We start from the raw sequence: 18,880 nt of genomic DNA, 5'->3' as shown, positions 1-18,880 counted from the left end.
GAGCTCCAGAGTTCCTCTGTGGAGATGGGAGAATCTTCCAGAAGGACAACCATCTCTGCAGCACTTCACCAATTGGGCTTTTATGGTAGAGTGGCCAGACAGAAGCCACTCCTCAGTAAAAAGCACATGACAGCCCGCTTGGAGTTTGCCAAAAGGCAGCTCAAGACTCTCAGACAATGAGAAACAAGATTATCTGGTCTGATGATTGAACTCTCTGGCCTGAATGCCAAGCGTCACGTCTGGAGGAAACCTGGCACCATCCCTACAGTGAAGCATGGTGGTGGCAGCATCATGTTGTGGGGATGTTTTTCAGTGGTACGGACTGAGAGACTAGTTAGGATCATGAGAAATTTGAACGAAGCAAAGTACAGAAAGATCCCTGATGAAAACCTGCTCCAGAGCACTCAGGACCTCACACTGGGGCAAAGGTTCACCTTCCAACAGGACAACAACCCTAAGCACACAGCCAAGACAACACAGGAGTGGCTTCAGGGACAAGTCTCTGAATGTCCTTGAGTGGCCCAGCCAGAGCCTGGACTTGAACCCGATCAAACATCTCTGGAAAGAGCTGAAAATAGCTGTGCAGCGACGTTCCCCATCCAACCTGACAGAGCTTGAGAAGATCTGTAGAGAAGAATGGGAGAAACTCACCAAATACAGGTTTGCCAAACTTGAGTGTCAAACCCAAAAAGACTTGAGGCTGTAATCACTGCCAAAGGTGCTTCAACAAAGTACTGACTAAAGGGTCCGAATACTTATGTTTAAATTTGCTAAAATCTCTAAAAACCAGTTTTTGCTTTGTCATTGTGGGGTATTGTGTGTAGATTGATGAGGGGGGGAAAAATAATTTAATCCATTTTAGAATACGGCTGTAACGTAACAAAATGTGGAAAAAGTCACGGGGTCTGAATTCTTTCCGAATGCACTGTACAATCCTCTTTTTTGGATAGCCACAACAATGATGAAACAGAGGTCTATATACAGATGGATAGGACTCACGGTGATCCTCTCGTCGTGGTCGTTGACCTTCATGTTGTTCCTCTTCCAGGAGATGGTGGGCTCCGGGTGGCCCCGCGGGGGGATGCACTCCATGACCGCCGGCTCCCCTGCCGCCACGACTACGTCACTGGGTGTCTGCCTGAAGTCATCCCTCAAGACTGGTAAGAGAGGGGAGGGAGAGGGGGGTCGATTGTTATACAGCAAACATTCATTATTAGCTTTGGCAATTTTCGTACATATTTATTGCCAATAAAGCACAATTGCAGATTGAATTGAATAGAGAGAGGATGATACAGAGTACTACGCCTACTTCCCAATTCCAAATCAACCCCTAACCCCCTAAGCACTTTGTGTTGATGTAATACAATTGGAGAGGTAATAGCAAGATCATAATAGCTCTGCTTTTCCCTCTGTAAGGGAGAGTCACAAAGATACCTCGAAAGTCCACATCAGAAATCGTAAGTTAGGGTAGTCTACCACATCTTTCACTGTGCAGGGTGGCTGCATGAATGCATTATAATGTAGTCTAAGTTTCATGTGTAAGTACGAACTGTATGCCATAAAGCTTTTTGCTGTCTCCGCTATCAAGTCTTGTTAAAAAAAGGGTGAATGCAAAACAGATGAAATTCAACACGCAAGAGCGGCTCTCAGTGTATGATTTAATTGAATGACCCAAAGCCCCTCAATACTGGGATAATAATGATATGACTTGTGATTCAAAAATTGGTGTGTGTGTTGCCTTCCTATGGTCTTCATTGACTCAGTGTCCTGAGTGTGTGTGTGTGTGTGTGCATGCGCATGTGTGTGTGTGCGTGCGTGTTGCCTCCCTATGGTCTTCATTTACTCAGTGTCCTGTGTGTGTGTGTGTGCGTACGCGTGTGCGTGTGCGTGTGCCTATGGCATAGCGGCTCATCAATAATGGACAGGCTCCTTTCTGACACAAGGTGGATGAATTATTCAATCGGCCTAACACACTCCCCAGACACACACACATCCATATGCATGAGACAGAAATACAAACACTTACAGAACATACAAAAGAGACAAACATGTACACACACTTGCACACAGAGCATAAGACAAAAGCTTATAGAAATATGAACACTCACAAACACACCTACACACATGCAACCACGCACACCAACAACATCAACTCTACCAATAATAACCAACCACCCTCTATCAAACCACACCTACACACATGCAACCACGCACACCAACAACATCAACTCTACCAATAATAACCAACCACCCTCTATCAAATCACACCTACACACATGCAACCACGCACACCAACAACATCAACTCTACCAATAATAACCAACCGCCCTCTATCAAACCACACCTACACACATGCAACCACGCACACCAACGACATCAACTCTACCAATAATAACCAACCACCCTCTATCAAACCACACCTACACACATGCAACCACGCACACCAACAACATCAACTCTACCAATAATAACCAACCGCCCTCTATCAAACCACACCTACACACATGCAACCAAGCACACCAACGACATCAACTCTACCAATAATAACCAACCACCCTCTATCAAACCACACCTACACACATGCAACCACGCACACCAACAACATCAACTCTACCAATAATAACCAACCGCCCTCTATCAAACCACACCTACACACATGCAACCACGCACACCAACGACATCAACTCTACCAATAATAACCAACCGCCCTCTATCAAACCACACCTACACACATGCAACCACGCACACCAACGACATCAACTCTACCAATAATAACCAACCGCCCTCTATCAAACCACACCTACACACATGCAACCACGCACACCAACAACATCAACTCTACCAATAATAACCAACCACCCTCTATCAAACCACACCTACAGGCCAGATGCAATCAACCCTTCTTCCTTCCTCAATCTGTATTCCCATTGAATGACTCTTTATCAGATTCTTCTGCACCTCTTCGCCACTTCTATTAGTGTAGTCTGCTGCTCTCCTTCCGTATCTCTCTGAATTGACCCGCATTCAATCGTTATTTCACTCTGCCACTATCCAATTGGTGCCTGGCTATGCCCTTAAGCTAGCACCAGAGGATAAAGTTTCCGTGAGGATAAAGTTTATGAGGAGAAGGGATATTGCTTTGGACTCGATCCAATATACTGTAATGCCAGGATGCTGATGATATGGATTAAACTGAATGGAGTCTGTTGGAAAATGGCAGTAGCCTGTATCAGTGTGTTAAAAATAACTATGAGGATAGTGGAGTTGGTATTTGTTCGTATTTCACTTAGGCCACAAGTGGCTAGTGATTGGAGACGATTGGACAGAGTTCTAGGTAGTTTCAGTGCTTTGGGTAGAAGTTGCCCTTAATGACAGATCTAGAGTCATCTTATCATCTGTTAGTCACAACTTTAACCATTGGGAGTAAAAACGGGAGTATATGACCTTGGATCAGTGCTTAGGGGTAACTTCAACCCTTAGTGTCAACAATGTGTGAGTGTGTCAGCCAATCACATGAAGAGCTGAATAACCATCTCACTGAGAGGCCTGCGGAGGACAATCATAATTTGGTCTCATGCGAACAACAAAACAAGACACTGTCTTTCATTCAGTGGCAGTGCTTACCCTGTGATAATCTAATAAGAAAAGCTGTTATGAAAAGCTGTTTCATCCTTTTTTATCTGTATTCTTTAAAGTTTTTTTTATGCTCAAAATCTCAAAATGTGCTAAAACTGCATCAAAACGTGTTAGGGTATTCATGCCTTCCTTCCCATCAATTCAAATCCATTCAGAACTTGCGGCATTCGCGGCCGTTCCTGATTCCAGTCACTGTCGATGAACAGCATAGGCCTCGCTGCTTTGCCTAGCCTCATTTGTTGCATTGAGCCAATTTCATATGTTGTGCATGTGTGTTGCGTGTGTGGGTAAGCTCTGTTCATTTGGCCGTGTCTACATAATTTGGCGCCCGCATCCCTTGAAATTATTGAAGCTAGCTAGAAAAAGGCAAATGTACACTGTACTGCACCCCAAACGTTTTCAAGTTGGATTTTCAACAATAACTTGGTATAATTCAAAGAGTGAGACCAACACCTGCACTTCCTGACCATCAGAGGAAGGGACAGAAAATAATCCGATCTAATGTACCATACTCACCCTGACAAAGCAGCCTGGCACACAGCCAATCAGAGATGAGAGGAGAGGAATGTTTTACAGTATTTTGGACATTATCACTGTTCAAATGGAAGTCAGATTTGATCCTTTTAGGGCTCCTGAGTGGCGCAGCGGTCTAATGCACTGCATCGCAGTGCTAGAGGTGTCACTACAGACCCCGGTTTGATCCCGGGCTGTATCACAACTGGCTATGATCGGGAGTACCATAGGGCGGCGCACAATTGGCCCAACGTCATCCAGGTTAGGGTAGAGTTTGGCTGGGGTAGGCCGCATTGTAAAATAATAATTTGTTGTTATCTGACTTAGCCTAGTTATATAAAGGTTAAAAAAAAGTGTCATCCTTGGCCATGAAACGCTGTCACACTGAGAGGTTCAGCCTGAAGGACAGACGAATGGACTTAATTTAAAAGTAAAGGTAGGCCTAATTAATTTCCTTTTCCTTTGCAATTTGCGGGTTAGGCTATTGTTTAAATGAACATGAAAATACACAACATCCCTTTGATGCATTTGATTTATAAAGCTAGAATTTCATTTTGATGAGACACTATTTTGACGTTTTAAACTGAGTTCTCAGTCATTTCGATTGTTGATATGGAAATTATGTTAGAACCTTAATTAGAATATATAGTTGAAATCGGAAGCTTACAAACACTGAGGTTCGAGTCATCAAAACTCGTTTTTCAATCACTTCACAAATTTCTTGTTAACAAACTATAGTTTTGGCAAGTCGGTTAGGACATCTACTTTGTGCACGATACAAGTAATTTTTCTAACAATTGTTTACAGATAGATTATTTCACTTATATCACAATTCCAGTGGGTCAGAAGTTAGATTCACTAAGTTGACTGTGCCTTTTAAACAGCTTGGAAAATTCCAGAAAATGTAGTCATGGCTTTAGAAGCTTCTGATAGGCTAATTGACAAAATTTGAGTGAATTTGAGGTGTACCTGTGGATGTATTTCAAGGCCTACCTTCAAACTCAGTGGTTCTTTGCTTGACATCATGTGAAAATCAAAAGAAATCAGCCAAGACCTCAGGGAAAAAAATGGTAGACCTCCACAAGTCTGGTTCATCCTTGGGAGCAATTTCCAAATGCCTGAAGGTACCACGTTCATCTGTACAAACAATAGTATGCAAGTATAAACACCATGGGACCACGCAGCCGTCATACCGCTCAGGAAGGAGATGCGTTCTGTCTCCGAGAGATGAACGTACTTTGGCGCGAAAAGTGCAAATCAATCCCAGAAAAACATCAAAGGACCTTGTGAAGATGCTGGAGGAAACAGGTACAAAAGTATCTATATCCACAGTAAAATTAGTCCTATATCAACGTAACCTGCACATTGGGGGACAAAGATCGTACTTTTTGAAGAAATGTCCTCTGGTCTGATGAAACAAAAATAGAACTGTTTGGCAATAATGACCATCGTTATGTTTGGAGGAAAAAGGGGGATGCTTGCAAGCCAAAGAACACCTTCCCAACCGTGAAGCACGGGGGTGGCAGCATCATGTTGTGGGGGTGCTTTGCTGCAGGACTGGTGCTCTTCACAAAGTAGTTGGCATTATGAGGAAGGAAAATTAGGTGGATATATAGAAGCAACATCTCAAGACATCAGTCAGGAAGTTAAAGCTTGGTCGCAAATGGGTCTTCCAAATGGATAATGACACCAAGCATACTTCCAAAATTGTGGCAATTTTGGCTTAAGTACAACAAAATCAAGGTATTGGAGCGGCCATCACAAAGCCCTGACATCAATCCTATTGTGGGCAGAACTGTGGGCAACACATTTGTGGGCAGAACTGAAAAAGCATGTGCGTGCAAAGATGCCTACAAACCTGACTCAGTTACCCCAGCTCTGTCAGGAGGAAGGGGCCAAAATTCACCCAGCTTATTGTGGGAAGCTTGTGGAAGGCTACCTGAAACGTTTGACCCAAGTTAAACAATTTAAAGGCAATGCTACCAAATACTATTTGAGTGTATGTAAACTTCTGACCCACTGGGAATGTGATGAACGAAATAAAAGCTGAAATAAATCATTCTCTCTACTATTATTCTGACATTTCACACTCTTAAATTAAAGTGGTGATCCTAAGACAGGGAATTTTTACTAGGATTAAATGTCAGGAATTGTGAAAAACTGAATTGAAATGTATTTGGCTAAGGTGTATGTAAACTTCCGACTTCAACTATATATATTTGTGTGTAATAATATTTCACATAATAATAATATTATTATGTGTGTGTGTGTGTGTGTGTGTGTGTTTGTGCGCGGTGCTTTGGAAGAATTGTAAATGCATTGTGAAAGGCTAAGGTGTTTGCTCTCCAAACTTTTCAAATTAAATGTGTTTATATATTGAACTTTTAGTGCCACCTATTGATTGTATCTTTGGATGCTACATCGGTCTTTGGCTGAGCTGAGTTGAGCTGAGTTGAGTAGTGTGTCATTTTGTCGGTTGATATGAAATATGCCGCTATCGGAGGCTATAGCTTGTGTACCCTGGTTACATTGGTATTTACATTTGGTGATTTTATTATATGTAATTTAGGTTTCTAGCCTATGTCACTCTGGTTGTTGGAGCTATCTATTGTACGGTGAACTTGGGCTTCATCAAGGTTTATTTGAGAGTACATCTGGCATTGATAATCGCCAGTGCCTACTCAGACACCAACCCCACGTCACTGCTCTCTCCCCCTTCCCTCTCTCTCTCTCATGTTCTCTATCCACCTATTAATAATGCATGAATGATCTGCCTGTAAGGTGTCTTCGGTCAGTCACCCCCCCCCCCCCCCCCCCCCCATCCTTCGTTCCCCTCATCCCTCTTTCTCCCCTCATCTCTCTTAAGCCTCCTGCTTGAAGTCGCTACCTGGAGGCATTTTCTTTCTTTCTTTCTTTCTCTCTCTCTCTCTCTCTCTCTCCTTGTTCTTTCTCTACTTCTCTTTTTGAGTCCCTATCAGGTTTCAGGTGCGATCCAGGCTTTTGATGCTCCCAGATGAGATCTTGACATACAGTGGCCTACCTAAAGAGGCCAAAGCCACACTTGCCTTCGAGCTAGCAGCCTGGCCTAAGCCACTCTCGAGATTTGGAGGGGTGGGTGGGTGAGGGGTACCTGAAACTATGAGAGGGATCACTGTCTAACCCCAGGCTCATTTCCTTCTCAAATATCACCCCTTAACCCCCTTTTTGTAAAATGGACCTTGCCAAAAATTTGCTTTCACATCAGCTTCTGTCCCACAGTTAGCTGATGGGAAACTTGTGAAAATAGGGGGTGTCTTCGCCTTCTAAAGTTACTCAGCTTTCAACACAAAATCGCACACTCATCTTTGAAAATATGAGTGAATTTGAGATTGGGACATCAAGGCTGGTAAGATGATTTATTGATGTGTGAGAGAGTCATGGGGGTGAATGTGTTGCATACGTTATGATGACCTGATTAATAATATTCAGAAATGATATCAATGCATAGACGTTCTCACTACGTCCACACTGAACCTTCTCCCATGAGCATGGAAAGTGTGGAGCAGTCAAATCTGCCAGTAAAATGATCAGAGGAAAGATTTCCATCCAAAAAGTGTTCCTCCAAAAAATGGAAGGCAAGTTGGAAGGCATTAATTGCAACAGCGCTCAATTATTATATTGTCTACTATTCAGATTTAAAATCTTAAAGAAACACTCCAAAAAGCATCACTATGAACCGAGAATACGTGTTTTTCCTCCAAACTCACATAGTGTGAGTGAGACTAATTAACACTAGACTAATTGCTGAACACTCCATCAGGGACAGAGGTGGTGACTGTTATTTCTCACTATTAGACGGAGGAAAACACTAATGTTGACTCAGTGTTGAAAACAGCTCACAAGTGTGTCCCATATCAGTACCCGGTGTCATGACGTTGGCCTGTGGGTAAGGTTTATGGGCCCCCCCCCATAAATACCTTTCTCCCTTCCTTCCCTCTCTCTTGACTCTACTGAGGGACTCTTGAATAGCCTTTGTTAAACATAGAGAGTCTGGGAACATTAAACAAGTGGAGGGAAAGGAACCATATTTCGGTAATAGAACCAGTTGAAAATATGTGTTGGTACTTAATGAATATGATGTCAGTTCGGTTGTCATCTGCGACATTATGACTGATGACAGGACGATCTAAACTGTATCTGGGAAAGTCTACACTTTATAGTTATCAGATTCACATGGAATTGTTGTGCAATTCAAATGTTTAAGTATAAAATTATTTGTGAAAAGATTAAATGTAATTTTAGCTTCCAAATGACAGATTTGGGTTTTCATAAGGTTAGGGCTCTGCTCAATCAGTGGCCTGCCCCTGTGAAGAGACATGGGTTATAAACTATGAAACACACCCTTCTCCCTCCACTATATAAGCCCTTGACGAAAATGTAACCTTCTGTTCCGGGTACATTAGGATCACGGTCCGATGTCAGAAGGATTCAGATAATAACTACAGAACGAAGCCAACCTCAGCGAGAGCTTTGGTTGCGAATGGTATGAACTTTGAACTCTTATTCGCTACAGAAGTGATACCTCCTAGCCGTTGAGTTAGCAGCAGCCACTGTAAACGTGGGCTAGGAGAGGACAGACAGAGTATCCCGTCTACCCCACAACGACGACACTACAACGTTTCCAGTTCACCACCAGAGACATTCTTCAAAGGACAAAGGACTCTGTTGGGCAACACGGCCTTCCATCTACCACCAACCTATTGAAGTGCAGCTCAGAGTAAATATTTATTGCATTTTCCTTTTCCAAATGGGAGGTAATTTAGAATGCATAAGATTCTGTATTTACAATAGAGTAGCTGCCTACGGCCCGATAGAGACATAGCTTCTCCCTTTGTTCTTCAGTCTTCCCGCTCTTTCACTCAAACCCAACCCCCTTTTCTTTGTGTAACCAGCTGTCATATCTGTTCCGTCCGCTAGGGACGTTTTCCTTTATGACATAATTTGTAATCAAGGTATGATTCATTCTGTGTATATGTAATTCTGTAATTCTGATTAGTTTGGTATTTAGTAAATAAATAATTAAACCCAATTTTGCATTGCTGATTCAACTTGATAGCCAGTGTTCGTGAAGATAACCAAGAATTTACAACTTTCAGATGAGACTGAAATAAGGTGACAATTAATATTGACTGCTGTTGATGTAAAATATTACTAGGTCTTTAAGAGTTTATTCGGAAGATAACAGCTCTATAAACACTCTTTCGTGGTGCCCCGACTTTCTAGTTAATTACATTTACATGATTAGCTCAATCAGGTAATATTAATTACAGAGAAATAATTTTATAGAATAGCATGTCATATCACTTAATCCGGCATAGCCAGAGACGCGACACCGGCAACTGATTGAATAGAGAGTGATGGTAGATCCCAATTCAGTACCCTACAACTGATTGAATAGAGAGAGATGGTAGGTCCCATTTCAGTACCCTGCAACTGCCTTGTTTTACAGTAATGAATTCCTCTAAAAACTCAATCTACAGATCTTTAAGGGACCAATCTGTGTGTGTGTACTTATACATGCGTGTGAGTGTATGTGCTTACCCTGGGGGGTTGTGCTGGTCATTAACACTGTAATTTAGCCACTAATGTCCCCGCAATGTCACCCCAGCAGGGTGGATCTGAACTTAATCTGATTAATGACAACTCGCTCCTATAATGAAGGATGAGAAAAGCCAACAAAACCTGAGGACATTACCATAACCATCCTTATGGGGACTTATGGGGACACTCCCTATCTATGTCATGGCTAACCCCCCTTATGAGGACACTCTTTATCTATACTGATGATGGGTTACCTCCCTTATGAGGACTCCCTATCTCTGTCAATGGGGCCCTCTCATCGCTTACATTTGTGATCATTTCTCCAAATGTCAAGATAGCGTGGCGTCCCTTCTCGAGTGTGTGTGTGTGCGTGGGTGCGTGCGTGTGTGTCTACATACATCAGCGTATTTTGTTTATAAGCAAGGTAATACCAGATTGGAGTGTCAGATTGAGAGAGAATTGTGGATGTGTTTTATTTCCACCCAACAGTGTCACAGAGATATATGCTAGAAGAGAGGTTTTCTGGGGTCATTAAACGGTGAATTAACTGTTGAGGCTGGTGTTTAACCGCTCACACCACACACACAGCCCCCGACCTTATCCCAACATCATATCAACCTTTACCCAACCATCATTAACCCAGACCAAAACAGTGCGCCACCAAAACTACTTAGGGACCCCTCCATTCACAGCATGTGGTTTGGGGGAACCTATTTAGCTAGCTACTTCCCGGGTCCGGATTGGAGTGCCACAAGGTTAGGGAACGCTTGAGTTGACCTGTCACACCCTATACAAGGGGCTCTTGCTCCTAGGTCCTTGGGTCCCTCTCTTCGCTCTCCTTCCTCGTCTTGGCTTCACTGGATGCATCCCAAATGGCAGACTATTGCCTATTTAGTGCACTACTTTTGACCAGGGCCCATAAACCAGCAGCTTTGTGAGAAGAGTGCTCCACAGAAACTTGATTAAGCACTGACAATTACCCATAAAGCCCCAGTGGGGCAAGATTAAGCAGATGACCCTTGACCCGCCAGTACTGACGCCCCCTTGGGGGAAGCCTCTCAACAAAGCCAGGTATAATCCCTACCGCAGGGCCTGCACGGTCCACTTCAATTAGGAGGGGGAAACACACACACAGGGACACACAGAGCGGGACACACCACACAAGCCGAGACATGCACACACACATAGACACAGATATGCAAAAAAAACACACACAGATACACACAAGCATTGCTTATAAACAAAACACACTAATGGACTGTATGAGAAAGGTAGACCCTAATGAAGGAAACCCCATTCCATCTATCACCATCTATCGCCTTTTCTGTGTTTAAGTGAGCTAGCTCTTTTACAGTCAACAATATACAAGGCACATCTGTTTGAGTTAGCTGTCAACGTGCATCTCTCAGCCAATGTAGCTGTTTGTGTACGCTAATGACAAATACAGTAGTCATACAAAATGACAAATAACAAGTCTAAGTTTACCACTCTGCCATCAACATGCAAACATATCCATTACATTGAATCGAACAAAGAAAATAAGCTGTGCATATAAACAAAATCAACAATATCAACATTGTGTATTTATAATATCAATCTCTTCACCAGTGACCGGCGAATGACTCTCTGCGATGTGTCACACTTAAAATATGCCCCCACTACAACGACTCTATTCAATGTCAGGTCCTTGCTAATATATCAGTGCATTGTTTGTGCTCATGATTTGACGTAAATGCTCGGGGCAGGCAGGCGGCTCACTTTTAATTAAAAATCCACTTTATCGTTATCATCAAATGTTCATCACATTCATCAGATGTTCAGGAAGATGCTTGTGTGTGTTTTTTCCTCCTGACAAGTCATTTTCAGCAGCCCTAGGGCTGGGCGATATGACGATATATATCGTGTGACGATAGAAAAACCTCTAGCGTTTCATATTGTGCTCTATCGTTTATTTAGTTGTGTCGCAAATCACAATCTTTAAGGCAATATTTTTCGTCAATTGGACGACGCTTTGCGTGCCGTGTGGAAGGAAATTTGGAACGCAAACAAACATGGAAGAGAGAGAACGTGACACAGAGCACGGAGACATGGAGCTCGTACCTAAAAGAGGGGCTACTTCGGTTTCATGGACGTGGTTTGGGTATGAAAAGTCTGATACGGACCAGAAAACCGTCCACTGCAAAAGATGCCGCAGGCCGGTCCCAGCAACAGGCTCAAACACCACTAACCTCTTTTACCACCTACGCAAGAATCATGTGAAACAGTACGGAGAGAGTCTATGGATGAGACCCAAACAAGTACAGTCGAGTGCTCAAAACAAACCCCCGACTCAGACGTTGCAAGAGGCTTTTGCCCGCAGCACACCATATGGCAAAGAATCAGGAAGATGGAAGGCCATAACAGCTGCCGTTACAACTTACATCTGCAAAGACATGGCCCCAATTTACACAGTCGAGATACAGGGGTTTCGTGAGTTGGTGCTAACACTCGACCCAAGGTACCAAATGCAAATTGATATGTGGCACGTATTAATGCCAAATTAACATGCCAAAACAGGCAAGCCACCAAAATATATATATATATATATGTTAGGCCTATATTTATTTTGTTTGCAACTATAGGTGAAGTGTTTTCTATTTACCTTTTAAGATTTTGTACATTCATATTTTATATTTTGTTATATGCTTAATTGAAAATTTGCACAGGTTCTCAATAAAATAAATAATCAAATGTGAGTAAGTTCCTTTTTCTTTTATTGAGTATTATTCAAACTGTAATAAGAAATAGGCCTTTACATGTGGTCATTCTATATAAACTATTTTTAAATGGAATTCACAGAAAATGTGCTATATCGTGATATGTATCGTTTATCGGGATATGAAATGACCTATATCGGGATATGAGATTTTGGCCATATCGCCCAGCCCTAGCCCTACTCATGAATAAATATTCAAATAGATGATGGAGAGAGACAGAGATTGAGGGACGGTCTTAGGCTGGTGGGGACCGGGGGGGGGGGGGGGGGGGGGGGGGGGGGTCTGTGAGTGTTCAGGCTCTGTTGTGTGGGGGTTTGAGGCGGTCATCTGACAATCTGTCCTCTTGCATCTCAAGCTGATATGAGGCAATCTGTCACACACACACACACACACACACACACACACACACACACACACACACACACACACACACACACACACACACACACACACACACACACACACACACACACACACACACACACACACACACACACACACGGGAGATGGGTTATTGAGGGCTCCACACACACCAATCACTGCGTTTTATCATCCTCAAGCATTGATCTGATTTGGAACCAGCGAAACATAATATCCTCACACACACTTTAACAAGCCCCCCAGACCCCTGATACGATTCCAAATGGGAGATTCAAATCCTAATACGTTATACAACTCTGGATATACCTAAAGTCATAGTTTATTCATAGCCGTCTAAGCCTCCGTCTCCTGTGCTGTATTGATGGGGTGTGTTTGACATTCAATGAAACAGGCCAGTGCCTATAATGAAAAGGTCAATGTACGCAATCTTTGCCTCATCTCTTATGTGTTGAATTAAATAGGCCTAGGCTCTCCACCCCACCCCACCCCTCAAGAATGTCAGAATGTCATCTTTGACATATTTTTGACATATGAAACTCAGTCTATATGGCCTTATGGTTTGCATGTCTGCTTTCTCTACGAGGGAGATATATGTTTATTTTGTCTCGGAAACCAGATGCATAGGCAGATGTATAGGGGGTGGGGGGATTGAGTGTCTTGGAGGGGTCCCCGAATTGGTGATCAATAAAAGTGATTGTTGGTGGGTGGGTGAGACTGGGGGTGGTGTGCAGATGGTAGGCCTTAGGGGCCTCTCCTTGGGGGCCCCATTGGTTCCTGGCCCCTACACTTTCACTAGGATTAGCCTGTAAATTCACAAGTAAACACAAATACACATGCAGCCACACATACACATATTGAGTGACATTAGATGGCCTCCCGGGTGGCGGGAGGCCATCCCGGGTGGCGCAGTGGTCTAGGGCACTGCATCGCAGTGCTAGCTGCGCCACCAGAGTCTCTGGGTTCGCGCCCAGGCTCTGTCGCAGCCGGCCGCAACCGGGAGGTCCGTGGGGCGACGCACAATTGGCATAGCGTCGTCCGGGTTAGGGAGGGTTTGGCCGGTAGGGATATCCTTGTCTCAGTATGTAAAATGTAATAAAATGTATGCACTCTACTGTAAGTTACTCTGGATAAGAGCGTCTGCTAAATGACTAAAATGTAAATGTAATTAGAGCTCTGCTACCCAATGCGAGCCTGACGGGCCCCGACGTTATACATCGGGTTAGGGTGGGTAGTGCCTGTTTTATCATCAATAACTAGGGTATGGGTAGGGCTCAGGTATCACTAAATTGATCACTAACATTTTGAAGCTGAGCCATTTGTTCATGCTCTGCTGCACAGCACAGCCATATCTGACTAAGATCATAACATGGTTTCAGAAGTGCTTAAACCTCGTAAAATACCATGTTCCTCGAGTTTTGTCGGGTTTTAGAGTGACCTTTAAAGTAACAGCTAACTCCTTTCTCATGTCTCTTCGCTCTTTGAGCAACACCCGGTGCATTCTGGGCAATTCTGTGACAAGGAGAGCTCTCCTTCAAGGAGTGAATGGGAGTCAGTTGGGCACTAGCTCAAAAACCAAACATTAGCATGACTTTTGTCAACAAGAAGTACAACATTACAAATCTTTTTGGAGATGTGAGATAATTAGCTTGCTATCTGTAATATTGTACAGCTTTGTAATTATGACATTACGTACCCTGAATTTGAGAAGGGATTGTGTGATGATAAGCTTAGTTAGCCGCGATACGCAGCGTGACATTGTGAACACGATTGGTCAACAGTCTGTTGAGTGGGGTGTTATACAGTTGTCACGGCCGTCGAAAGAACTGGAACAAAGCGCAGCGTGGTTAGCGTACATATTCCTTTTATTAAGATGACGCCGACAAAAACAATAAACAATACAAAAACGACCGTGACAGAACTCCCCACCACCAAAGAACCAAGCAGGGTGGCGAAAGGGACTCCTGGACATGGGAGGAGATTCTGGACGACAAGGGACCCTGGAGGCAGGCTCCGGAGTATCGCAGTCCAAGAGTGGAACTGGAGGCAGCGAAAGCAGAGTGGCGGCGATATGAGGAGGCAAGTCAGCGAAGCAGGCACAAGAGGCAGCCCCCCCAAACAAATGGGGGGGGGGGGGGGGGGCACACGGGAAGATTGGCGGAGTCAAGTTATAGACCTGAGCCAACTCCCCGTGCTTACTGTGGGGAGAGAGTGACTAGTCAGGCACCAGGTTATGCGGCTCTGCGCCGTGTGTCTCCAGTGCACTCTCATATCCCGGTGCGCTCTCTGCAAGCTCCCCGCAGTTGCAGTGCTAGAGTTGGCATTCAGCCAGGTGGGATTGTGCCGGCTCAGCGCTCCTGGTCTTCGGTGCGTCTCGTCGGCCCGGGTTATCCTGCGCCAGCTCTACGCACGGTATCCCCAGTTCGCCAGGAGAACCCAGTGCGGCCTGTTCCAGCTTCCCGCACGTGCCGGGCTAAAGTGGGCATGCAGCCAAAAGGAGAGGTGCACGTGGTAAGCACCAGATCTCCAGTGCTCCCCCACAGCCCGGTTCGACCTGTGCCTGCGCTCGGGAGGTGCCGGGCTAAAGTGGGCATTCAGCCTGGAAGAGTGGTGCCAAGGCTACGCACCAGATCTCCAGTGCTCCCCTACAGCCCGGTTCATTCTGTGCGTCCTCTAAGGACCAGGCCTCCTGTATGTCTCCCCAGTGATGGGAGGAGACGTATAGACAGCGTGGTGCGTGGGGCTGCCACAGGGCCCACCAGGCTGTCTATACATCTCCTCCCATCAGTGAGGGTCCCCAGTCGGAGTCTCCAGCGACGGTCTCCAGTCCGGAGCCTCCAGCGACGGTGCCCAGTCCGGGGCCCGCAACGAGGGTGCCCAGTCCGGGGCCAGCAACGAGGGTGCCCAGTCCGGGGCCAGCAACGAGGGTGCCCAGTCCGGGGCCCGCAACGAGGGTCCCCAGTCCGGGATCAGGGCGCCACCAGAGTGGGGTGAGCCAGAGGTGGAGCGGGGTCTATGTCCCGCACTAGAGCCGCCACCGCGGATAGATGCCCACCCAGACCCTCCCCTAAAGGTTCGGGTTTTGCAGCCGGAGTCCGCACCTTTGGGGGGGGGGGGGGGGGGGGGGTACTGTCACGCCCTGACCTTAGAGAGCTTTTTATGTCTCTATTTTGGGTTTGGTCAGAGTGTGATTTGGGTGGGCATTCTACTTTCTATTGTTTATGTTTTTGTATTTCTTTGTTTTGGCGGGGTTTGTTCTCAATCAGGGACAGCTGTCTATCGTTGTCTCTGATTGGGAACCATACTTAGGTAGCCATTTTCCCCTCCTTTCAAAGTGGGTAGTTGTCTTTGTTTGTGGCACTAAAGCTTCACGGTTGTGTTTTGTTGGCGACATTTTAAAATAAAAAGTAATGTACGCTTACCACGCTGCACCTTGTTCTTCTTCCAGCATCGGCCGTGACAACAGTGAGCTCCAAAAGTATTGGGACAGTAACACATTTTTATTGTTTTGGCTCTGTATTTCAGCACTTTGGATTTTAAATTATACAATAAAGTGCAGACTGTCAGCTTTAATTTGAGGGTATTTTCATCCATATCAGGTGAAACGTTAAGAAATTACAGCACTTTTTGTACGTAGTCTCCACCTATTTTGGGGGACCAAAAGTATCGGGACAAATTGACTTCTTAGTTAATTATTTGGTCGCATATTCATAGCACACAATAACTACATCAAGCTCGTGGCCCTAAACATTTCTTGGATGCATTTGCAGTTTCCTGAATGAATCGTGAATAAGGTGAGGAAGTTACAGACGCACAAATATCATTCTCTCTCTCTCTCTCTCTCTCTCTCTCTCTCTCTCTCTCTCTCTCTCTCTCTCTCTCTCTCTCTCTCTCTCTCTCTCTCTCTCTCTCTCTCTCTCTCTCTCTCTCTGTCCTCTCTCTCTCTCTCTCTCTCTCCTCCTCTCTCTCTCCTCTCTCTCTCCTCTCTCTCTCTCTCTCTCTCTCTCTCCTCTCTCTCTCTCCTCTCTCTCTCTCTCTCTCTCTCTCTCTCTCTCTCTCTCTCTCTCTCTCTCCTCTCTCTCTCTCTCTCTCTCTCTCTCTCTCTCTCTCTCTCTCTCTCTCTCTCTCTCTCAAGGAAAATCAATGCTGATTTGCACAGTTGAGGGTAATGAGCTGAAAACAGTAAGCAATTGGGGATGTTTTGGGGCGGCAGGTAGCCTAGTGGTTAGAGTGTTGGGCCATTACCTGAAAGGTTGCTAGATCGAATCCCTGAGCTGACAAGGTAAAAATCTGTCGTTCTGCCCCTGAACAAGGCAGTTAACCCATCTGTTCCTAGGCCGTCATTGTAAATAAGAATTTGTTCTTAACTGACTTGCCTAGTAAAATAAAAAGGATTTGGTTCTTGTAAAATTGCCTTATTGGTTCTACAAATCTACACAACATGGCAGATAGTCTAGGTCAACATGGGTTCATAAGGTAGACCAGGTAAAAAATTTGGTAGGCTATACACTGAAATGTCATGCATTGTGCAGAAATAAATTACATTTTTGGAAACTAAATAATCAATGGCATTTGGTATGAAACCTGATAGCTATATGCTGCTCCTGCTTGTAAATTGCAGAAGTGTCTGTCAGACTGTGTGTGTGAGGATATTATGTTTCGCTGGTTCCAAATCAGATCAATGCTTGAGGATGATAAAACGCAGTGATTGGTGTGTGTGGAGCCCTCAATAACCTATCTCCCGTGTGTGTGTGTGTGTGTGTGTGTGTGTGTGTGTGTGTGTGTGTGTGTGTGTGTGTGTGTGTGTGTGTGTGTGTGTGTGTGTGTGTGTGTGTGTGTGTGTGTGTGTGTGTGTGTGTGTGTGTGTGTGTGTGTGTGTGTGTGTGTGTGCGCATGTTTGTGTGTGTGTACCTCCGGGACAGACAATCTCTAGTTACCCCTCATAATGGAGGGGCTATTAGTGTTGGGACGTAGACAGATATCCCTGTCTACTGCTAGGACCACAGCTGTCATGGAGGTTGTGTGTGCATGTGTGTGAGTGTGTGTGTCGGGGGGGATTGGTGGCATGAGCTGTACGGGTGCTTTGATGGGGAGGTGTGCGTGTGTGTGCAGGAGGGGGGGGGGGGGGCTTGTTTGGAGCTTAAAGGCACGTGTGGCTTGGACATCTGTCCCACCCAGAGACCCCTCACACACACACACACACACACACACACACACACACACACACACACACACACACACACACACACACACACACACACACACACACACACACCTCCCTCGACGCTCTCCCCTGGACATTTCATCATCTCCAAACTCCCGACAGGGATAAAAGAAGGACCCACTCTGGATAATGAGACTGGTTGATGGAGGCAGGGAAGGCTGGGGCTGCTATGGTGAGGCAAGCACTGAAGGACCCAGACAGATATTGCCTTGGGGACGATAGGGAAATGAGAAGGGGGAGGAGGGGAAGCTGGGGGGGATCAGTCCAGTCCAGGATGGTCCATCCCCCCAGCCACAGGCCCCTGGTGGTGCATTTACTTCTCTCCTTCCCTCATTTCTCCTCATTTTATCCCCCTCTTTTGTTTGTGGTGCGTGTTTTTCCTTGTCGTGCCACTCATTTAGACGCTGTCTCCCCTGGTTAGGCCCGTCAGCTGAGTCCAGTTAACACACAACAGCTGGGGATTCCTCCCCTTACCCTCACAGACCCCCAAACACCGACCTTTTGGCGGCTGATGGATGAAAGGCAGCTGGCCCCACCGCGGCGGTGACGGGGCATGAAAAATGATTTCCTTTATGACAGAGAAAACGCACAGGACGCACCAGGTTGAGGGGAGTTCTGACACACCGCCATGCATATGATACCTGTTTTTTTTCTGTGTTTTATTTTATTGGACAGAAGATGATCAGACAATGCGTGAAACGTGCTTAATTCATAGACAAACTAACAGTGTTTGCGTGTTTGATAAATACGTGTTTCCATTTGGGTAGCTATACGAGGTAATACTGTTTACAAA

The 18,880-nt window shown here is 45.1% G+C and overlaps 1 protein-coding gene across 3 annotated transcripts in view; it reads right to left on the bottom strand.

The window, feature by feature from the left end:
• The window catches only part of LOC129819426 (roundabout homolog 3-like), a 306,994-nt gene that overhangs the window by 76,397 nt on the left and 211,717 nt on the right, over positions 1-18,880 (bottom strand). For all 3 annotated transcript variants that reach the window (XM_055875763.1, XM_055875764.1, XM_055875768.1), the window contains exon 3: positions 1,000-1,157. In XM_055875763.1, the coding sequence (XP_055731738.1) occupies positions 1,000-1,157 (158 nt within the window). The remainder of the gene's footprint in view (positions 1-999; positions 1,158-18,880) is intronic.

This window comes from Salvelinus fontinalis, chromosome 2 (assembly GCF_029448725.1).
Source record: "Salvelinus fontinalis isolate EN_2023a chromosome 2, ASM2944872v1, whole genome shotgun sequence".
Classification (NCBI taxonomy): Eukaryota; Metazoa; Chordata; class Actinopteri; order Salmoniformes; family Salmonidae; genus Salvelinus; species Salvelinus fontinalis.
This window is presented reverse-complemented; position numbering and strand designations above follow the sequence as displayed.